This window comes from Daphnia pulicaria, chromosome 1 (genome assembly GCF_021234035.1).
Source record: "Daphnia pulicaria isolate SC F1-1A chromosome 1, SC_F0-13Bv2, whole genome shotgun sequence".
Taxonomy (NCBI): domain Eukaryota; kingdom Metazoa; phylum Arthropoda; class Branchiopoda; order Diplostraca; family Daphniidae; genus Daphnia; species Daphnia pulicaria.
In genome coordinates this window covers 9,987,659-10,011,340 of record NC_060913.1, presented here as the reverse complement: position 1 = coordinate 10,011,340, position 23,682 = coordinate 9,987,659, and the positions used below count along the sequence as shown (strand labels likewise).

At 47.4% G+C, this 23,682-nt stretch overlaps 1 protein-coding gene across 3 annotated transcripts in view; it reads left to right on the top strand.

Annotated features, from left to right (window-relative positions):
• Positions 1-460: 460 nt before the first annotated feature.
• LOC124344714 (prickle planar cell polarity protein 3-B-like) overlaps positions 461-23,682 on the top strand; it is a 28,204-nt gene continuing 4,982 nt past the window's right edge. The window contains exons 1-8 of one of the 3 annotated variants that reach the window (XM_046798245.1): positions 461-1,021; positions 1,148-1,356; positions 7,598-7,683; positions 16,228-16,480; positions 17,421-17,504; positions 17,649-17,748; positions 17,841-17,890; positions 18,203-18,418. In XM_046798245.1, the coding sequence (XP_046654201.1) occupies positions 1,168-1,356; positions 7,598-7,683; positions 16,228-16,480; positions 17,421-17,504; positions 17,649-17,748; positions 17,841-17,890; positions 18,203-18,418 (978 nt within the window). In that variant the 5' untranslated portion in view covers positions 461-1,021; positions 1,148-1,167. Of the gene's footprint in view, positions 1,022-1,147; positions 1,357-5,952; positions 6,448-7,597; positions 7,684-13,197; positions 14,210-16,227; positions 16,481-17,420; positions 17,505-17,648; positions 17,749-17,840; positions 17,891-18,202; positions 18,419-23,682 lie in introns of those variants that run through there. The other 2 variants (XM_046798244.1, XM_046798243.1) reach the window with 2 other exon arrangements.

The window sequence follows — 23,682 nt, the reverse complement described above, 5'->3', positions numbered from 1 at the left end:
CCCACTAGCCGCAGTGGATTTATTTGGCAGCCGAGGGTATTACACCTTTGGCTTCGCTCCGGGAGACGATTATTGTGGGTACTCTCAAGGCCAGGCTGTTGCTCCATCATCGTCAAAACGTAAAACGGTCGCGATTTTAGATTTACTTCTTCCTAAGCAGTAGTTGTTGATTAACTCATAACTGCCATTCACTTCCAAATTTTTTTCCTTTCGTCTCTTTCTCTTTTTGGTTTTTCGAATTAATTTCGCTTGGCTTTTTTTACTGCTCGTCGATGAAACGTCATCCACGCCCAGTGAAACCGCCCAGTGAAATCGGACACTCTTCATCATGAGACATATTAGCGCTAAGCACTTAATATTTATTTTACTTTTTTTTTTGTTTAACTTAGAATTGAGTCTATATCTATTTGGATGGCTGTGGTTTCGCTTCAAGAGTCTATCTCTATACTATAAGAAGGATGAAAAGCAAACTAGGTCAGAAAAAGAAAAACGAAATGAAATAAATAACTTGTAGTAAGGCAACTTGCATCGCTTCGGATGGACCCTCCAACCGGCGAGAACTCTTGAAACCAGCGCCAGTCCTCCTTTTGTTGAGCGTGAGTGTGCAACCCCCTCCCATCCTCCTCCTATCCCTTCTCGTGATATAAAACGACCAGCAGGTCTGGATGAGAAGCTCAGTTGCCTCCGGTCGAGCGGTGCGTGTCGAGCGCTCCAGCCAAAACACGATTCCCCCTTCTTTTTCTTTTTTCTTTTTTTTTGGTTTCTCTTCATTTTTATTTTGAACGAATCACCACACCACACACACACACTCTCGCTTCGTTAAATCCCCTCTGGCTGTCGTTCTCTCTCTGGTTATTTCCCTCATATCCATTGAAGAAGAAGAAGAGTTTCCTCGCCCTCTGTCATCCTTTGGCCAGACGACTGGCGGCTGAGGAATAGCAGCCCAAACAATTTAAATCATCAGCCGGTCAACAAAACGGATCCATCTTACTACGTGACGGTCTCACTCTCTCTCACCTTGGTATGTCCTTATTTTGATTCAGTTGGCCATGACGGGCCCCTTTTTGTTTTGGTTGTTTTGTTTTTCTGTCGGTGGAATGTCTGCCCCTTTTTTTATTGATGATTTGTTTTGGCAACATTCGATCAGATAAAGAGTAGGACGTCGCCATGGAGACGATGCAGAACATCAATAGCGTGTCGGTAGTGATGGACGATTCGAGTACAAGAGTCAGTGTCACTCAACAAGACAATCAATTGCTGTTGGTAACCAACGGCCAGTCTCGTGACATCATCGGATCATTGAATCAGCACCCGCCGATGAAAATGCCCGACCCGCTGGAAGTCTTCAAGCAAACGGTAAACATCATTTTTTTTTTTTTTTTTTTGTTTTAAATTCATTTCCCCCCTCGTATCCCTGTCCATATTTTTCTCGTCTTGTTTGCGCCCCCCTGTTATCACACGCGCGACTTGAATGCCGGAAGGTGATTCAACCGCAAAAGGAACTTCAGGGAAACTGAAGCCGCAAAGTTCCCGGATTTTGTTTCCCCTCGCTTTCCATCGGGAATTTCTTTTTATTTAAATCTTCATTCGGAAAGTGGGAAGAAGAAAAAGAAGAAACCGAATGTTACACGCCGAACTTGGGTGTAGTAGTAAAAAATCAGACAGACATGACGGTTTTTTCTACTTTTTCTTCTTCCTGCGCGCTATTATAACCGACTTGTTGTCTGTATATGGCGATGATGTCACCTTGCAAGTTTGGCCCGTCCTGTGTACAAGTCTCTCTTAATGCATTGCACAAAGAAGACGCGTTGCACAAGGGAGCGGGGCAGGGGGAAAAAAATTTCACTCGTTTTGTTTTCTCGAACGGTGGAAGTAAAGCAAAGAGTCACGCTCCATTTCCGTCGTCAGCCTGCGACCCTGGGTGGTGTGGGTTTCGTGGCACGCCAAAACCCCGTCAAGTCGATTTGGGCGGTGAGGTTAGACAATCGACAACCGAAAAGAAAGAAATGTGGAAAAAAGAAAAAAGAAGAAGAAAAAAGAGGATTTGGTTGCTAATCGCCAGAGCGGGAAAGCTGAAATTTATTTTTGTTTTGTTTTTTTCTGGTCTTGCGTGCGAGAGAGAATTTATTGCACATGTTGTGTGTGTGTGTGTGTGTGTGTGCGAAGATGACGGAGAATCTGTGGTGGCCGGTTGAAGAGGAAAGGCAACGAATGAAATGCACATAAAAGCCGACTAAACAGTCAAGTGAGGCAAGGCAGTCAGGCAGGCTATAAAATGTTTTGTACCAACGGAATAGTAGTGACCGAAACTCTGGAGAGAAAGAAAGAAAAAAACACGAAGAAAGAACGGGGGACCCAACCCAAATGGTTTTCGATGCAGTCATGGCCGCTCCTTGTACGGTCATGGTCTCTTACTTTACAAACAAAAAACAGCTCCTCTTTTTTTCTATTTTTTGATTTTACTGGATACCCCCAGTGTGTATCCACGCAGTTTTTCTTGTTTTCAATTCGAATTCGCCTGGGAAAAAACCAAAATGATCCACCGGCGATTTGGCGTTCAATTTGGATTGGAGCAGCGGAATTTATTTGTTGTTTCCATGTGACTGGTGAAAACTTCCGCTTCGCTGTCAACCGTCATTTGTTAGTGTAGTAATCACGCGGGGGGGATTGTATTGTAAAAAGATTGTGGAAAACTTGTTTGCCGTTCGTCTTTTTTACAGCTACTCGTTTTTTTCTGTCTGTCGTTTTCGCTGTTCGTCGTTTTTCAACGCTGTGGAATGCAGCCGCTCTCCCCTCGCAAGAATCTTGACGTTGCAACCAAAAGGCTACCGGTAATTCAGGAAATCAAATGCCACGATAACAGGTGAGCGCAAGTTGAAAGAGGGAGGCAGCCAGAATGCGTCATCTGCTTTCCCTGCCTATTTTGAATAAATATTTCCTGAAATGTCGGCCGGAGTATCCGCCGCGTGTTTGAACCCTGTAGAAACAGATACGCATCCCTCCGGTGTAGGTTGTAGGAGTCGATTTCTTGTTCACCCCTCTCGGTGTCTTATTAGCCACGCTAAGGTTTCCCGACCGCTAGCAACGGGCGGACCAGACGGTTCCTCGCAGGTAGAAAAAAGAGATGAAAATGGGCTAGCAGACTTGGCTTTCAAAGTCTGGCCGAGAGATAGAGAATCCCTTAAGTTGCCGTCCGCCGTAAAAGGCCAACACCACCACATTCATGGGAGGGGGTAGCCAAAGCCAAACAACAAAACAAAAAATGCTTGCGAGAGTCGATTCCGTCACGCGGCAAAAGGTTCTGGACGGCCACCAGATTTCGTCTTGTTCTGGCTCACGATTTTCTTCCGAGAATCGAGAGCCTTGCAAATGAAATCAAGAAAAACTGCGCAGGTAAACAAGGAATAGGTGGAGGTGGTGGTGCAGTATTCTTTGGCATCCGCCAATAGTCACGACAATGGCATTTTTTTCTCTCTCTCTCTGGCGATTATTCCCCCCTTGACGCTTTTCCGGCGACTAGACTGTAGAACCAGGCGAGCGACCAGCTGACGCGATTCCATCACAATATGATCCTTTGCTTCCTCCCTTTCTCCATTGGCTCGTCCGTATTTGGCAGGGCCCAGTGACGTCAACAATCCTATCCATTACCCGCAGCTCTTTTTGCCCGTCGTGTAGTCGTAAGTCCATATTGGAACGAAACAAACGATCGATTTCAAAAGGCACCCAAAGAGCTTTCTCTCTCTCCGTGTGGATTAAAAACGAAACGTGATAGCCCATTTTTCGACTCATCGGGTCAGTTTGAGTTGCGAAATGACTTGTTACCCCACTCGCTCACATTTGAGGTGAAATGGCATCATCATCAGAGCCCATTTTGAAAAAGCAGCAACCTTTTTGGCCTCGTCTCGTCTCGCACACTGCAATAACGGATGCATTTCAAATGAGACGGGAACCACCCAGCTGAAACGCAACCCAAAAAAATTGATTGGTGCTTGATGAATTTTTTTTTACTCCGGCAGTTCCTTTTGTGGTTTCTTTCTCTCGTGCGTCTGCAGTGTTTTCTACGGTAGTTTTTTGGGTTGAGACATTGTGCGTGAAGGGTTCGTGATTGAATGTGCGAGCCCGAGCAGTTACGGGAGGTGGCCTCTTTTTATTTTTCGGGTTGATTTTTGTTGTTGTTTTTCTTTTTCGTTCGATTATCTAATCAGTTGAACAGCCGAATTTCTCATTCTCCACTCATCCATCTTTTGATTATGATTCATTCTCACTGTTCTCTCTACCAAAACGGGGAGTCGGCGCAGAGAGGAGACGTGGCCCCAGCTGCGTGCCAATGACCAGTTTCGTTTCCTCGAAGGTAAAAAAAAGATTCTTGTGAATGAACACAAAAGGGCGGGGGACTCGATTGGCAAACGGCAACTCCCGCAAATCTCCTTGTTTTTTCTCTAATGTATATAATTTTGCGGCCGAGCCAATGAAGTGATGACGGACATGTTGTCTATGTTCCGTTACTTTTCTCGCTCGTTTTGTTTGCCACTTTTCATCCATCCCAGAAAATGTCCGAATTTTGTTTTTTTCTAATTTTCCAAACGATGGAAAGAGAAAGGAACGCACTGAAAACAGACACCAATTTCCTTCCATCCCGCTGGTTAATTTAATTTTTTGGGTGTTTTTTGTTTCACCGTAGCGGCTTGGATTCGATCCAGCGGTCTCGCGTGTCAAATTATGAGCGACGGGACGCGCAATAGACAATTTCTTTTGGCAATTCTTGACTACCAGACGGACTAGACTTTTGCGCAGAGTTTGCAGTCTGGCTGTCTGCACGAACGTGAATTGATTTTTCGTCGACCTTTTTGTCTGTTTGCTTTTCCATTTTCCAAAAAGAAACAGCAGCGCAATTTTACTTTTGATTAGCCTTTCTTACCTGCCGCTAGATGGGTCATTCGCCCTGCAACTCTTGACTCTCCTCCCGTCTATTTCTCCCATCACCAGCGCGCGTGTTTTCGAATTTTTTCAAACAGGCATCAAACAAATAAAAACAAACAAACGATCGGGAAAAAGTGGCACGGAAATGGTGGCCGAACACAACCATTTTTCTTTTTTTTTCTGGCACGACGACAACCTGACAGATGGATAGAAACGTAAACGGTACACGTACTTTGCCCAGAGGGACATGGCGATCATATCAAGTACGGCCATCAACACCCTCAAACAATAAACGATAACTCCAAAAAGCACAAAAGAAGAAGAAGATTCCCTCCACCCCATTTTTGGTATCGCTGATGATGGCATTATTCCTAGTTAACAAGCACCTCCTCCTCCTCCCCACCGTCGGTCCCTCGTACACACTTCGGCAGAGTAGGAAGATGATTGTTTCGTGATGAGTTCCACATCTGCGTTCGCAGCGACACAAAGACGCTTGGCTTTGCTTCTTCTTCTTCTTCTAGCGCGTTATTTGTTTTCCTTTCTCTTTTTTTTCCCCCCAGTTCTTCTTCTTTTTTTTGTGTGTGTGTGTGTCTTGTTATTCCGTCCTCCTTGAACGGAGCAAGACTTGAGAATCGATGGATGGATGGATGGATTTCCCATGAAGTCGTCACTCGGATAGCTTCAACAACTCGGACGATTGCGCGTCTGCGCCGCCAACGTTTCGTGTGTGGATTTTTTCTTCTTTGGGTCTCTGGGCGCCGCGCTGAGCGACTCTGGAGCCTCTCGATTGCCCATTTAAGGGTCAGCATTTTCCGTCGTCCTCAGAGACGGCCAACAGCTCGAGAAAGGCGCAACGCACCGAATTCATTCAGAGACTCGCTCGCATCCAGCGCCACGACGACCGACCTCTTCTTCTTCTTCTTTTTTTCCGATTCGACCACATAATCGGACCGAAAGATCTCGCCGGTAATACATCACATTCCCCCCGCTGTCGACTCTGAAGAAGAAGAAGAAGAGGAAAAAAAAACAACAACCGTTGGAGAGAAGATGGCCAAGTATGGCGAGTGCATCTCGGGCCGTCCCAGCTATCAAACCCACCGGCAAACTTATTATCCAGCCCTGGCCGCTGCTGCTGCTGCTGCTGCCGCATCGTTGAATGGCGAAGCCGAGGCCGTCGACGCCTCGAGCGGTGGTGCTGAGAAGAACAGCCGGAGCGGCGGCGGCGGTGGCGGCGGTGGCGGCGGAGGAGTCGGGCAAGGTGGCGCGAGATTTCCCAGCAGCAGCAGCACCAACAACAAGCCGACGGGAACAGCGTCGGTTACGACGGGCACCATCAGTCAGCGTGATCCCGTCTACCCGCGCAGTTTGGCCGAAGAAGTGGTGTGGCGTCAGAGGAGGTTCGCCTGGTGGGGCACGACATATCTGGTGGATCCGCTTAGTGCAGTGCATCCACCGCCGTCCAAGATCCACCCCAATCCGGCCCAGCTTAAAGTGCAACAAATCCTACAGCAATTACGCAACAAGGACGTAAGTTTGCCCATTACCCCACCACCGGACGTATTTTCTTCTCTCCCCCTCCGCAGAGTCACGGCCACTAATAAGTATAACCACTTTCGGCTCCCGCTACGTAGTGAACTATTAGGTTGGTCCAGCAGGGCAAACAAAACAAAAAAAAGAAATAAAAGAAAAAAAAGCGTGACGGAACCACTCCTTGACTGGCCGGTCGCCACCTCCAATTTTTTTTTTTTTTTTTGGTTCCCCCCCAGTTTCTCGTTTGGCTTTTCTTGGATTCTTTTGTATTCTTTTATTATGTTTATGATTGTATTCCATTTGGTTGTGCATTGAGCTGGCGCATGTCTCGGAAAACATTAAATATTCATAGAGAGAGAGAGAGAGAGAGAGAGAGAACCCTACGTGTACTACAACGGGGTCACATCATCGCAGGGAGAGAGAGAGGCTGAACGTATTGGCGCTGGATGGATATGCGCCTGTATTTTTTGTGTGTGGCCATATTTAGCGCGTGAATGAGAAATTCACCTCCGGGGCTCTTTGCCGACTGTTTGTTGGATTTTATTTTTCTTATTTTTTTCGTTTAATAATTCCCGATTTTTTTTTTTGTTTCCTTTTTTTATTTCCATGTACGTTCAAAAAGAATTGAAGAATGAGGGGAATGGCATCGTAAAAAAAAAGAATAAAAGGAAAACCAGAAGAATTTATACGGGAGAATTTAAAGAGCGCGCCAACAAGTGTTTCCTTCTTCTCCTTGGTCAAAGCTGATTTGCTTTTATGATTTGGCGGCGGGACCGTTTAAGCAGCTTTAAAAAAAAAGGCCGTAGAAAGAGAAGAATAAGAATTACATCATATCTAGGGGTGAACTCGGTTGTCGAATGACTGGGCAAATGCTTGATTTTCTCGGCTGATTTGCCCGCCCAATTGGTTGCGTTTCTCTCTCTCCTCTATCCGGCAGCTATTCTCGAACGAGTCACGGACGATGATTCATCTTCCCGTTTCGACCGTTTCCATTATCTTGCGCCATTGTACAGTTGTGACCGAGTGCAAACAACATCAACAGCAAGAGATATTGTTGTGGCCCCATGGCTGGCCTCGTTTTCAAGTGAAATACTTGCCCGTTTGCATCATCTTCTCATCATCATCTTCTTCTTTCTCTTTTTTCCAGGGGATTCTGGTGCAGGAGATCGACGAGGGTCGTCCGTGCCTGTCGTGCGGCGACAACTGCTCCGGATTCCGGCCTCACCAGTGGAGGTAAGTCCCTTTTAAAAAAAAAAAACAATGTCGTTTGAACCACTTTATTTCCCTACGCTCGTTATCGTCGTCGTCAAACATCTCAAGCGTAACACACACGAAAGAAAGTTTCCCCCTTTTTCTTTTTTGTTTTTCTTTTGGTAAAAAACACATTTGGCCGGTCGTCAAACGATCGCACGGCCAAAACAACAACACAAATGGAGATGGCTGTGGTGGCCTATCCCTTATGCGCGCACGTATTCCAACTGACGTAATGTGTAGCATTCGGGATGGGGGAACGATGCTCACGTTGGCTGGTTGAATTGAAAAGCAAACGAAAAAAGTTCAACTCTTCACGAAAGTCTGAGCCAAAAAATAAATTCCTGATTGTTTAGACGATGTCAACTCACCTGCTTCTTCTTTTTTCCCCAGACTATCTCTCGCTCGTCGTTTTCTGCTGGGCCATTTTCAATTCACCTGTCAGCTGGGAATTTAAAAAAAAGAGAGAGAATCGGAAAATGGCAGGGCCTGGCCTGGCCCGGCGGTAGTCAGCCGCCGACTCAGGATATTGAAATATGAATGGAATCAGAATGTAGAAGGTGGGGGGGAAATGGCGTTTCTTGCCTATCGCCGCATACTGCACTGCTGAGCGGTGGCCAATCAGATTGGCTGTCGTCCGGGTCGGGGTTGTTGGGAAGAGGCGAGAGCAACAGCGTGAGGCTCGAGGTGGATGGATGGATGGATGGAAGCTATCATTTTTCCGTTTCATTGTTGGCCTCGCTTGCCAAGACATTCAGGAGGAAGAAGAAGCAGAAGAAGAAGAAGAGACATTCGGAAAGAGATAAAAAGTGACAACAATAGCAAACATTTCTACCACCTCCCGTGACTTTCTCTCGTTCTTTTGCTTTTTGCGCGCGAGCGACGATTGACATTTGACGGGCTCTCCCCGAGTCTTTTTCTTTTATATTTCTTTCTTTTTTGGCCTTATGTCCCCCTCCTTGGTCGTGATGATCTCGTTGACACGTTCAACAGTCCAGTTCTATATGCTCACTCGCACTCTGGCAGACATGGTCCACTCCTTGTTGCTGCCACATCTCCTAACCGACAATGATGATACCGAACGTCAGGACTTTTTTTTTTTTCCTTTTCCCTTTCTTTTCTTGTTTTTCGTTTTGCATTTCATCGGTTGCTGGACGACGACGACGACGACGTCACTGGGCGTGAAAAAAGGCAAAGAGAAAAAGACCCCCGGCCGTCACGACACGTTGGCTCGTGTAGGCCAAAAATGAAAATGACGGACAGTTTGGAAAGGGAATAACAGGGGAGTGGGGCTGCGCGCAGACGACCCCCTGAATCCCGAAGAAGAAGAAGAAGAACTTGGGAGTCGTCCGTTTCCCGAGAAAACGATGATGGAAAACGGGCACGAAACAACCACAGTGTCTTGTCTGTGTGTGTGTGTGTCGGGCTCGGTGCCAGTGAGGCAGAGACTACCTAGGACGGTTCCAGAAACGACCGTCTCTCCCGTCTTACTCGGAGATAACTTATCCACGCACGCAACGCACGAACCAACCCTCTACTCTCTTTTTTCCAGTCTCTACTCCCCCAATCCGCCCGGAGTTGGGAGGAGGGATTTTTTAACTTTCCCCTCCGAGTTGTTCAGCGATTTCTTGCCGCAAGAAAAACAGAAGAAAAAAGATCAGGCCGGTATATCCTCGTCTCGTCTTCTTTTCTTTTTTTTACTATACTATTACTACTAGCTATTTATAAATAGAGCGGCGGCGGCGGCGGCTGTCCAATGATGAAACTTGTCACGCTGATCCAGCAGTTTCAAACTGGGAAAAAGACAAAACAAAACCAAAAAAGCGAATGGATTAAACAGGGCCGTTTCTCTCCTTTTTTCATGTTGTGACGTTCAATCAAATTCGAATCGTTTGCTTTCCAAATGTTGCGGATGATAAAAGTTTGGGGTTTTCAAATTTTCCCGCTTCTCCAACTTCACAAGCTGTTGGGCTATTTTTGATGACTTTCCGCCATATGTAAAAATATATCACTGGTGTTCTTTTCATAAACGTGATATAAATACAGTTGGCGGGACAGTCGAGAGAGGAACTTGGTGGGGGTGATCACGTCACACGGGGTGGTGGAGACACCCCCTCTCTGTTCCACCGTTAACCACCGCACACACGCACAACCAAATAAAAAAAATAAAAAAAAGTGGGAGGTTTTTTTTTTTTATTTTCTTTTTCGGAGAAACGTCGTCGTCGTCGGCGCGGTCAACGTGGCACCGTCGCCAGAAAAAAGCGACGTCGTCTGTGAATCGGTGACGACGGCCAGGGCCAGTCGAGATCCGGCAGTCATCTCCCCCTTACCTGAAACTTTTGAAATCATTTTTTCTTTTATTTTTCTCCCTTTTTCAAAAGAATCAAAGTTGCAACAGTTTCATCGCCACCATTTGTTTATTAGTAATATTCATCAGTGACTGGAGTGACAAATCATCTGGGATGAAATCCTTTCGCAATCTGGTTGTCCGTTGATGTTTGGTGGATGTTGTTTACACTTTATGTGCTTCAGTGTCGACCAGTGTCCATCAACCGATTTCTGAATTTTTTCTCCAACCGTTTCATTTTGCAACCCGTTTGATTAAACCCCCCAAAAAGCGGAACCTATGGGTCTGGATCGTTATGCTCTTACCCGACGGGTAAGCCATATGATATTGTCCACACCTAAGTAGCTTTTAACCGGTTGGTTCATTCCCGTCTTGCGCAAACAAAGTGACTAACATTTTGAAATAACCTCTCGCGTTTGGGAAAAAAAAGAGACAGACGGGGACATGGTTACTTCGGTCGCTATACAAGAAACTCTGATTGTTTCTTGCGTGTTTGGTTTCCGTCTCGTCTCTTTCTCTTGTTGTCGTGGGAGGAGGGGTAAAAGGGATTTCGCTTGGCCAGCGCAGCAATTGCCACAGCTGTTGCATGATCTGTCTCTCTGTCTCCGTGTAGACAGTGGAGACAAGCAAAACAAGACTCTTACGTGCTATTCTTTCTAGTAGTAGGGGTGGGTACATCTTTTATTTGCGCCAAAAAAGAAGAAGAAGTTTGCTGAACTGCTGACTGGGCACGTTTTCCGCATGCCGTCGCTCCCCACCGAAAATGTCGATGATGAGTTTTCACAAAAGAAGTGTTTCCCCTTTTGTCTTTTCCCGAGTCCTCCTCCGTATGTATGACGAGGACAATCCTCCGTTTTGGCGTCTTTTCTTTGCCCCTCCACTCATTGACTCTTTTCGGTTTTCACGCAGCTATTTCGATGGCCACACATACCCCCCCCAAACAAAAAAGGGGGATTCTTCACGGCCAACGCTGCCAGATGTGTGGCTGCCTACCAACTTTTTGTATAGCAATGTCTTTTGTGTCTTGGTTTGGCTTTTTGTCGAACGCCGGTTATTCTTATTCTTCTTTCCCCCCCTTTTTTTTGTCTTGTGTGCGCATCATTTTCGCTCTCTTGCGCTGGTAATTGCATTGACTGCCAGGGCAGCTGAGTGGCTCCGCCCTTGCCCGAGATGGATCTATTAGGGACCCCCCATTTTCATTTGGCTCTGCTTCTCGTTAATCACCAAACAAAAAGTGTTTGCCTTTCTGCTTCTAGTCAACCGATTACTTCGATCGTGATTAATGAATGACGTCTCCTTAAATAAAAAAATCAACTTCAAGTGGACAGAACAAAAAAGGGATACCGGTTTCTAATCGGTCCAAAAAAACGTCTGCTTTTTTCTTCTGGAGTGCGTTTTAGATATTTTTTAAGTGTATCGTAATTAAAGATGCCTTGTGAAGTGAGCGTAGAAAAGCTACCGACTTACCCCGTATCCATTCGGGAGATCTTTTTTTTTCTTTTTTTTTTCTTTTGGACAAAAAAAGGAGAAGAATGAGACTCCCGAAAATAAAAGGCGAGACGGTAGAGAGAGAGAGAGAGAGAGAGAGAGAGAGAGATGACTTGTTTTCCCTCGCGTCTTCTGCCCGCAGAACAAACAAACAACAGATGTTGTTTCAGCAAGCTCAAAACTGTTGCAGTCTGGTAGCTCCTTCTACTTCTTCTTCTTCTTCTTTCTCAACTCGTGTGTTGAAGTCGATATTATGTACGGGGTGTCGTCATCCTTTTTTTCTTTCTCTCGCCCCCATTTGATGATGGCAGCCATTTGGGTCCGTTTTTTTTACCTTTCCTTTTTTCCCCCTGACAGTTTCTCGCAGTTGGTGAAATTTTCCACCGAGCTCATAATCATCCGCCAGAAGTGAGAGATGATTGATTTTTTATTAACTCGCGATGACGGACACGCAGAATGATGTGTACTAGTTGGCCGTCGGGTGGCTGCCGATCAGTTTGATTGCATTTGACTGATCTATTAGAAATGTAGACACGAAGTTAGCGGGTCCGGTCGGCCGTAATGGATTTCCTGCCGCCAGAGAAAGAGACCAGCAGAGTGGATGATGGTATAGAGGGAAAACAAAAAGTAAACGATCCTTGTGTTTATTCGCGAGAGAAAAGAAGAAGATAGAAGAAAAAAAAAAAAAACGTTTTGTTTTTTATTCGTCGTCATCAGATCCCATCATTGGCGCTGCCACATTTCCGACGCGGGTCCCGTTCCGCCGGAACTGAACAGCCTCGCTCCCGGTGATCGGATATCCGGAGCAGCCCAACCCCCCTAGACACGGAACAGCTGTTTCAACCGTGTTCTTTTCGTGTTTGTGAGAGTCAATATTGATCGTTACTCTCGGCCTTCGATCGTTTGGCCACACCACACCGTTTCGAGTGCAAACGGCCTTCTGTCTCAGTCCCCCCCCCCCTCCGATCCGGTTGCAATTTCAACCAAACAGCAACCGAACGCCCCGAACTTTCACGAGTCATATCAGACGTCAGTCGTTGAACAAACAAAATTTCTAACGTAACCCAACCGATTCGGATCTCGCCGATAAGAACATTTTTTGGGTTTTGTCGTTGATTCCTTCCAAAAGGACACGATTCAAATAATCTTTGGAAACGTCTTGTTGATCAGCTGATCGCGACACACTCTGGCCAGCGCATTCCAACCCACACAACTCGGACACGGGTCCGTATTTATTTCGACGACGATTGACACGACGGGCTGAACTGTAAAACACGGCGGGAAAAAAGCGGAGCTATTTCGGTTTTTTCTCTTCCAGGAAATCTCAGTTGAACAAAAGAATAACACGAAAAAAACAAAAAAACGAATTGGACACTTACAAATACAGGGAGCGTGCCGTTATCTTGTCTATATCCCACCTCATCCCCCTCCTTCCTCCCTTGATATCATTTGATGTTATGAAATGCGGCCCACGCTACCAGGTCTTTTAAAAAATATGTCATACAATCAACTTTGCACTCGGCCCGGCAGAGATAAAAAGGGGAACAAAGAGATAAGTCGGCAGATTGTAGTCAGCCATTGTGAAATGTGTGATGATTACACGTCGAAAAGAAAAAAAAGGATCTGCAGTCGTCGGCACAGTCGTTCGTGTCTGTCGTCGTCGTCGTCCAATTGTGTGTACATTCTCGAGTGTCTTGTGATGAACGAGAAAGACGTCCGGGCCACTGTGGCCCTTTTAGGGGGCAGTATGGCCACCACGGCCGTGGCCGGACCCCTGACAACTGTGGCGCCATTGAGGGCAATCGACCCGGAGCAGGTGAAAATGAGAAAGGCCAGTCGATCCAAAACGTTTGCCCGCAAAGACGAAAAGAGAAACAGCGCCCTGGGATTTCTCAGCCTGTTTGGCCGCAAAACGAGTGAGAAGACGCGGTCGGCCGTTTTCCATTTGTCGGATGATTCGCTGGACGACGACACCAAGTCCATCACGGCCTCGAATCCCTACCTGGCCAGCATCGGGTTGCCTTACCCGATGCGTCCGCCCGTGTCGAAATCCTCGTCGTCCAGCTCGCTCCTCCTCACTCCCACCACGCCCATGAGTCCCTTGGTCCCCTTGGTCTTTTTCTACGCCCTTGAGCTGTCGTGGGCCGATGAGGTGCACGAGGCGGCCGAAATGGACGACCAAGTGGCGCCGGCTCGGTACGACGACGACAACGTCGATTACAACAACGACGAACTTGGCTGCGCCGAGACGGGATATTTGACGACGACGCCGTCTTCGCCCGAGATATCGCCCCGAAAGTCTTCGCTCTTCCGGCGCCAGGGCATCCGCCGCAAAGACACTGGTTCCGGCAAATCGATTGGCAAAAATCGGCGCTTCACTCACGCCGGCGTCGTTTCGACTGCCAGCAGCCAATCTGGAAGCTCACCACCACCGGATCCGGCCATTGGATCGCTGGGCCAGCCGTTGGGAGCCTTGAACAAGAAAGTCTTGCGAGGCATTTCGGCTCCGGTTACGTCATCCGCAGCGGAAACCTCGTCCGATTCCGACGGCGACGATAACCCTGCAGCGATTGCATCCAACGCAGAGGATGTGGTAGACCATCACCGAGAAGAAAATGCGATTAACAAAACGATTCCGGCGGCACCTTGCCTCATCCACCGACACATGAGCCAGTACATATACAACAGCATCAAACAGCTGTTCATTTCTTTTTTCTTAAATCATTTTTTAAAAAAATCTGTCGACATCCAAAATAATTTGTAAATTGGTTCTAGTTAGTCGAGACCAGCCCAGCTGGCCGTAAAAACAATTTGATTTTGTGCCTTTGAAACGAAAAAAGAAAAAGCGGAAACTTGTCTGCAAAATTCGGATGTTTACAAACTCTGGTGAACTGCGTTCATCCATTGATTGTTGAGCGTTGGATGAACGTCTAGCAACACAGCAGGTCCCTTTTCTTTTCTTTCCTTTTTTTTGGTTGTCTAGAAAAGAAAAAGCAGCGGGATCCGTTTCTTGACTTGTTTACTATTACGTTACCGGTCCTCCCCCTCCTCTCCCGCCCGCCCTTTTGCTCCCGCGTGGATACAAAACACAAACAACACTGCTGGTGGATCATCCATGGAAGACGGAACAGTTTGTTCCCGTGCCAAGTGGAAAATAAGCCAATAGATGGGCAGGGGTGCCCCCAAACCAAATAAAAACAAGAGAAAAAAAGAAAGAAAAAGGACGGGCCGGCGCAGCTCAAACTAGGTTTTTCACGGCACCACCGCACATCTGTACCCTCGGTAGTATCTACAGTGGTGGCGGTGGTGGTAGTGGCAGTGCTACCGGGAAACGGACGCAACCATAGCGCGTATGTTCACTGTGTGTAGGACTCTACGGTTCTAAATCTAAAAGGCATCAGTTTACCAACAACCGGCCTGCCAGTGAGTTGCCGGCGACGGCCATGCAAGACGAGAGAATTTGACAAGTCAATTTGAAAAATCGCGCCCAAAAATTAATTTTGTCAAATTGATTTGACACCTCACCCATCTGTGGACGACATTATAACGCTTGGTGTGACTGAGTGAAAGCGACTGACAAAAAGTTTCTTGATTTTATTTTATTTTATTTTATTTTTTTTTGGGTTGGCGACACTTGGCCGGCTGCTCCCGCCATCGGTCTCTGTTCAGTTCCGGTCGTTGGGCCCGCTACAGCGGCCTGTCCCGTTGGGCTGCTGCTGGTGCTGGTGCTAGTGGTGCCTGTCATTTGGCGTTTTGCGCCCTAGATGTTGAGGGTCCAGCCCGGTTGATTCCCTTTGGTTTTGCGCCCCCCAAACGACAACATCTGTTTGGCAGTGCCAGCAGCTTGTGGATCTATAATTGGATCCAGGGGAGGGGTGGTGTGCCTGTTTGGTGGTGGTGGTGTGTGATGTAGTGCGGAGGCGAAATAGAAAAGAAAGAGTTTTGATATAATCCGATTGGAATTCTCATCGTCATCCCGTGTCATTCCGTCGTCACATATCCCGCTCTCTCTTTCCAGCGTTTCCAGCTGCCGGTTATTTGCCCGTTTTCTTTGTTAAAAACAACAACAACAACGCCATTCGAAAGAGAAAAGAGAAACAACCGCCGACGCCGGCGCTCTTTTCCTTTTTTTTCGGCTGGGGTGGGGGGTTTGTTGTTTGGCTTATTTTTCATCTCATTTTGGCGGCGCTTATTGTGTTTGGATATCACGACGAGTTAGAGACGGTCCCAGGTGTCGACGTCGCCGCCGCCGCCGCCTTTGACGTCGTCCATACATCACCCGAGTCTCTCGTCTCGGGACCTCGGGCGCTTAATTCAATCTAGTCGGAGCTGGTCGGCCAGCCGGACGGACGGACGGACGGTTGGAAAGAAAACCCAATCAAACGGATCAGCCCCACAATGCGCTACGCTTGTCGAAGTGTCCGACACGTTTACCAGATCCGATTGGACGACCACCTCTTTCACGTTCTATTCCCGCCGACGACGTCTGCCGAGTGTTGCCCCACTTGCTCCGCCAGTTGCAGCAGGTCTCGATTGACTGCCCGGCCTATTCCCAACTCCCTCAATGATTATTTCCAAATGACAATGAAGAAAACAAAGAACAAACCTGTTGCTCTTTTTGTTTTTTGAATGCCGTTGATTGATTCTTATTGCGTCTCTTTTGTTTCGATTGTTTTGTCTGCTCAAAATAGGAAGCACTGCGCCATCTGCAAGTGTCCGCGTGATGTCCACGACGTCACCCACAAGGAGTCGGTCAACGTCCACGACCGATTGGGATTGAACAAGGAGGGAGAAGAGGAGCATCAGCATCGCCACCAGCATCAGCAGCAGCAGCACCCGCAGCTGCCGGCCAGCAGCAGCAGGGTCATGCCTCTCAACAAGGGTGCCCGGCCGACGTCGTCCGACGTCTATTCATGGATACCCGCCGGACTGACTCCCGATCAAGTAAAGTATTCCCCGACTGGGGGGAGAAATACAAATATTTCTTTTCCCCTCCTCTTTCCTCCCTCCCTCCTACCGGCGGCCAGGGAAGGGGTGGAGGATTGTGTTGGCTCCCGCCGATCCGGCCGGCATGAGAAATGGTGGAATAAATCCCGACACCTTGAACGGGCGTCGTCGTCGCCTTTTTCTATATTTACATTGACGGATGGTGTCACACTTGCAACTTTTTCGAACCAAGGGCAGCAAACGAGACTGAGATGGAGACTGGGGGCTGGAAGGTATGCGGCCGTCTCTCCTGTGAGGGATCCATCCGGTCGTTAATCCGTCATTGGAACCATCAATCAGCCCATTAGCTGGCGGTTCATAGCCTCTCCTCTCCACATCCATACCGTTCCCTCCTTTTTTCTTCTATTTTTCTTTTTCTTTTTTTTTCGGTTTGTTGGACTCACGGAAAAGTCTCCAGGAACTTTGTGTGTCGGGTTATTTCGTCAGGATTTCGACTGTGGAATTCGCCTTGATCAAAGGTGACATCGGGAAATTCGGTCCCAATGAATTGCAAGCGAATAGAGACTGAGCTAGCATTGCAACAGCAGATTGAATAATAATGCGCCATTGAATCCCTCGTCATGTTTCATTCAAGACAACAGCCGGAAGTTGGCTGGAATTTCATCGCATTTATTCCATTCAAGGTTTCCGCCCCACCCGCCGTATTGGCAACTCAACAACTCCTAGTGTCTAATCCCCAAAAGTGCTACATTTGTTTTGAAAATGCGGCCGCCGGGTGATGTGCCGAGTCCTAACTTCTTGTGTGTCTATAGCCGAGTAGTCTGAGGGACTAGCGGCAGAGGGAACAAGTCAACAACGACTGGCGGAGGGAGATCTTTTGATGTGCGGCACAGAATGTTGTAAACTATTAAGTATTTGTTTGTTTTCGATTCGGTAGATTGACGATTTTATGACGAGTTGGCCCAAGGACAAAGTGCCCAAGAGAAACTCACAAGGCGACCGGTGGCGCGAGCACCAGCTGGTACGTTTCGTTTCGTTTATTTTTTTTTCTTGTTTAAAAAAAACTTGGCCCCTTTTAAAATGACACTTGATCTATCCTCATCCATCATCAAACATTTCTACAAATTTTATTTTTTCCCCCGTCTTCCCATTTCTTTCATCGCAGGCGTTCCAGCTGCCCAGGCAGGACTTGGCGTTAGCCTATTGCCGTTACGTCGAGCCGCAGAATCACACTTCTTATCAGGATTTCGTGGCCGCCCGCAATGGTATAATAATCCACCGGGGAAAAAAAAAAATTTAATTTGGGTCCGTTTTCCTGGATATACCATCTGAATGTATTTCTGTTTTATTACCCTAGACATTGCGCTCGACATCGCCTACGTCAAAGAAACCAGCACTCGTGCCCAGGTTTGTGGTCGTTCCATTTTTTTAAATTTTATTTTCCCACAGTTGTCATTGCTCGTTACTATTCTGTCAAGTGTTAAAGCCACGGCTTGCGGTTATTTTCGAATGATCATTTTTCGACTGCGGGTTTCCCGTTTAGTTTCGCTTGTCAAATGTGATTGCGCCAAGGCTAGATGGCGTCGTTAAAATGTTGAAACACGTGTCCGTTAGATGGCGTCTGAAAGGGCGCCAAAATTTAAAAATAGGTTGGACCCATGAATGACGATTTGTTTTCTTGTTTTGACGTTTTGGTCTCTCTCTCTCTTTCTGCTTTAGAAGTGTTATGGTTGTGAAGGCAACATTCCGGCTGGCACGTTCGGCGTCATGGCTCCAAAGTTTGGCGAAAACGTGGCCTGGCATCCGGCCTGCTTCCAGTGCACCACCTGTGCCGAACTGCTGGTCGACTTGACTTACTGCGTCCACGAGGAGCAGCTCTACTGCGAGCGTCACTACGCCGAGCAGCTCAAGCCGCGCTGCTCCGCCTGCGACGAGGTTAGTTTTTTCCTTCCTCTTCCGACCGCTAGATGGTCTCCCACTTTGCATTTTGTCGAAACCCCGAAAGGGAAAGAGTTTTGGCACCAATCCCGCGCCCGCACGTTTCTTTCCCGGCACCGATTTCTCACACCGACTTTTGCTTTCCGCTTGTTATTGGATCTCGGGCCGTCTGCCGTCATCTGGGCCCCGGAGGCTTGTCTTTCTTAGCTCTCTTGCGTCTTGTTGCCATTGTTTTTCAGCCGTCTGAGCCGGCTAGCGGCAAAGAGGCCGGCTAGCGTCGAAAGACGTCGCGACGCGTCTCTAGTAGCTCACTCGTCTGTTGTTTCTCGACGGCGGGAACAGAGCGGGTCACCATCAGGGACAAATTCACACCTTTCAGCGCACGGCGGCCGACGGATGGTCGGACGCGTTTGAAGAAAAAGCGAAAAAGAGAAAGAGCAGCGGAGGGAGAAATTTTCTTTTCAACAAGTCTGTCGACGGGAGAGGGGCCCTTGTCTGAATTTCCCGACGCCCGCCTTGTTTATTACCAACAGACCAATCACGGTGCCAGAATTTGAAATTCCCCCCTTCTTCCAGACGGATGGATTTGAACATTCCGGCCCATTTGTCTCCCCGATATGAATGAAAGAAAAAGAAGTGAAGGCAACTTTTCTCTTCTCTTTGATGGTAAAGCGGAATCATTTTGTCGTCCCAAGTTGGTTCTGTGTGGTCACGCGCTGGTTCGAGTCGCTGGTGAGATCAAGTGAGCGAGCGACAACACGGACGAGTATGGGGGGTGGTGGGAGCTGGTCCGGCGTGTCGCTATTTTTAAAAAAGTGGCCGCGACGCGACGAAGGCGACCGGGCGTACAACATCTTGCAACTAGAGCGAACCAGCAATCTACAACACGCGCATATTACTCCTTTTTTCTTTTTCTTCCCCTCCGTCCGTCCGGCGGGGGTGCAATTTTCAATTTCGTTTCTTATCATTTGTCACGGAAGGGCAAAGAAGAAGAAAATAAAAGTTTCACTCCCGCCCACCTATACGTAATCTCCTAACTTTATGACTGTGGATGAACGATGAAGGCGGCAGCGGCGGTGGCTGGCATGGCAATTGCTACCGACGAAGGACAAGCTCCTTGAAAGTGGGCCACCGAACGCATTTAAATCGAGCGATCCTGGCCGGCCACGGCCTCCTCCCCCCCTTTTTTTCTCTTGTTTTTGTTTTTTTGGTGCACACGGACGTTGGTGCACACGGACGGACACCGGTTCCCTGTCATAGTTGTACATATTTATACTTTAGCGGGACAAGATGGACCGCGCTCGTTGGTGATCGTTAAGATCGTTATACCTTGTTGCAGACCTTCGCCTGGGGACTTGTTATGCAAAACAAACACATCCGCACACGCCAAAGTGCCTTCTTCGTCTTCTTCTTTATCGAGTGGCCAAAGTCGTCCACTTGCGTCGACTTGTTTACCAAAACAAACGACACGTCACTTCATTCGTTCGATCCATCTCCGACTTGTCTCCAATTTGCGACTCTTTTTGTCTCTTTTCGGTCTTTAATTGCGTCATCGGCAAGAGGATCAAGTCACTTCCTGAGAAGAGAAGAAGGTTAGGCTGATCCGATTGGTTCACGCCACCCAGCGGATGGAACCGGCCATTGGTTGCGCTAGAGCCGCTGCGCAAACTGAACCAACTCGGATCCTTCCAGTAAAAGATGTGGGGGTCCTTCTTCTCTGTGTGTTTTTTAATATCTCCCATTTCTCTTGCTCGAGTCTTTTCTCCCATGCCATACACAGGCGAGGTGCTAGGAGCCTCGACGTTCATGAGCGGCCCTGTGTGTGTGTGTAGGGTGGAAAAAGAGGGAGGCGTAGGAGGACAGTCAAAAAGGCGAGGGAAGATTTACGGATCTTCCCGTTTGTGTGTTTGTTGTCCGGCTCCAATACTCGTCTCACACCTACACTCGCAGTAGGAGTCGCAAGTTTTATTCGAGACTCTGCTACCAGGACGACCGGCAGCTCCCAACAGGACCGCTCTCCCTCGAAGAAGAATAGAACTGAATCTAGGGGTAGGATCAACCACAATTCAATCATCATTAGCATTAGACACTTTTTGATTAAAGCCTATTATCGCATAATCTTTCCTTTCCATTTTTCCTTTACTTTTTTTCTATTTTTATTTGATTTTTATTGTTGAAATGTACTGAGAAATATCCTTTGGCCTCCGTTACGCAACGGAATATTTCGTTGGCGAGAAATGTCTCATGACGGATCTGGGAAAGTTTTTTTTTTTTTATTTCGAGACGTTTTTTTATTCCCTCACGAATATTTCAAACATTTGTGCGCTAAAAAGAAAAAGAGATTTAGGTTATATCTGATAGAACGGCATGTTGCAATCGATCCCGACCCCCCTCTAGCTCGTTGAATAGTGCATTTACAGCGGAAGCTGTCGCGATAGTTTTGTTTTTATCTTTTTTTAGTGAATTTAGTCAATTACCTGCCTCCCCCCACGGCTCTCAATTCAGAGGGTCCCAGGATTTTTCAGCGATTTCCATTTTTATTTTCCTTTGTTTTCTTTTTTTTGGTTAATATTTCTGTTTTTCATTGCGCCGTTTTTCGTGTTGTTGTTTTTGCTCCCGTCACTACCGGCGACGCCGACTGTTGGCGTTGGCCTAGTCCCGAAATAGTTCCCCGTGTCACGTCACGTCCCGTTCGGTCCCCTACCCGTGCCTCCTGTTCGTCCTTCAAGAAAATCACACGCCGACTATTTTCAATTTCATTGCCTCGTTTTTCTCCCTTCAAAGCCTCTCGTTTCACCTGGTCATTATTCAATCGCTTCGGGCCAAAACAAACACAAACACAAACAAACCAACCAACCAACCAACCAACCAACCAACCAACCAACCAACCAACCAACCAACCAACCAACCAACAGCAATGCGGTTGCTAGGCAATCACGTCGGCCTATCCATCGTGTCCTCCGCCCGACCGAATGAATGGCCCAATTCTTGGCCATTTCACTTTCGGTGAGACACAATAGGTCTTAATTCATCATTTTTAATTGAGTGCAGTTGATTTTTCGGGTTATTCAATTGGTGGTATGCCGACGACGACGACCGGCAGACTGTCCCGGTGGCATCTCGCCATCGGGACTCTCCTCTGTCTGCGTCTCTGGCCCGTCTCCGCATTTCTTCTCTCTCTCCCCCCGCACTTTTTGACATTTGATGAAACCAAACAAAAAACATCACAATCTGAGACACATTTTCCCCATATTTTTTTATTATTGACGTCACGGATGTAGAGGTCGAGCGCCTCTTTGTCCTCAAAAGTTGCAGAAAAAATCCTGTGGGGAGTGAAAAACATTTTGAAATGGAAAACGAAGCGGGAAAAAGAAGGAGAAAAACAGAAAAGAGATGAACGTCGAGATACGAGGGTCCAGGAGTCGGATCTAAATTTAAACCCGCCGGCCCGTGGGACGACGTCGGTGCAAAATACGGATCCGTCTTCTTCTTCTTCTTTTACCCCCCCAACACACACGCACACGCGATCCGTTTTAAGTGGATGTGACGTGGCGCACTGCTTCCACCAGCGACAACGGCAAAACAGTTGGAGACAAGAGAGCAAAAGAAGCTCAATTAGAATCATTAAAAGGCCATCAGTTGCCAGCCCGAGAGTTGTTGCTGGATGTTAACTCTTCTTGAGTTTAAGACTGGACCAGAATTGATCCTGGTCCAGCGCCATAAATTGTCCAGCAACGGACGCGGCTAAACTATTTGCCGTGGCGTTTCCCACAGGCCACACACTTTTAGGAAAAGAAGAAGAAGAAAGAGAAAAAGATTGTTGTGTTGTAGGAGAGTCTATATTATTATTATTATATTGCTGTTGCCCAGATGAGAAAAGGCCAGGATCGACTTCCTGGAACGTATTTTTAGGGTTTTGCTTTGCTGGAGCGGAGCAAAAGAGAAGAGAAACATTTTGTCTTTTCGGCTTCATTCTTTTCACGGGAGCATGGAACGTTCGCTGTTCTGTTTTTGACGAAGAGACGATTCCCACACGGCTAAAGTGTCTGGAAAAGGAAACAACTTCTCTTTCTCTCTCTTCTTTGCGTGGGCCCCGTGTGTTCCAGGAATCCGGAAATAGCTCATCGCTCTTTTCTTTTTCCCCCCCGAGTTTTCCCATTTTTCCGTCCGCTTTGATCTCTTCTCCACGAGTGTATATTGAGATATTGCTACAGCTACCTAGCTGCTCTCTCAGCCGGACCCCATACATCACCAACTCCCGCATCCCTGCTGCAACAAAGTAAACGCACAGCCAAGGATCGGGAAAAAGAGAATAGAAAACAGCTACATAGGGCAACGGGCAACCTGGTGTTTATTATCGAGCGAAAAAATGGCAGCCACTTTGACGGCGGCCGGCCGGGAAACAAAAAGAAGAAAAACTTTTTTTGGGTGAAAATTTTGGAAGGAATTCAACGCTAGCAAATTGGGGGGAAAAGGAGCGTTGATTCACAGCTCGTTTGCACAGGAGCATATAGCTCCTTGGCTTAGTAAGTGGGAGGAGCTCAAAGTGTTCCAGAATAGGGTAGGAGGAGTGGGGGGGGGGGAAGAGCAAAGCTGCTCCTGCTGGTTTAGTGGTAGGCAATCCCGTAGGAACTCGAAGAGAGAGACTGAGAGAGAACCTTGTCACTCCAAGTTGACGTTGGCTCGCCCACGGTCGCTCTCCTTTTCTCTCTCTCTCCTTCAGACTCGGGACTCAGACGTCGGGATTGACCGAGGCCATTAGTTTTAGTTACTTGTTGGTAAATCTCTTGTCGGTTTTTTTGCTGCCCAGTTGATTGAAAATGGCCGATTACGAGACGAATGTCGTCGGTGACAAGAAGGTCAAGAAGGTCAAGAAAGTGAGGATGAAGAAGATTCAAACCAACTCGGACGGAACGACCCGCACCACCACGACCGTCGAGGAGAGCGAATTCTCCAACAACGACGTCGCGGGTGGCGCACAACAGCCCGTCGCCGGACAGGAGACTCAGCCTCAAGAGTATACATTCAATCTCAATTAGATTCTCTATATACTCTTGAGGCTGATTGTTATCAAGGTAAATGGTAACGTGATGGAGGAGAAGGTGGAACAAGACGAAGGTGGGCTGATTTGGCGTGTGTGTTTTTTAACCTCATTCCCAGAGATATCCTCTCTTTCTTTTCCTTTTTACCAATGAGTTTTAACCCCGTGTGTGTGCTGTGTGAGTGTGTCTTCACCTTTGTGATGTGTGTGGAATTCGGCA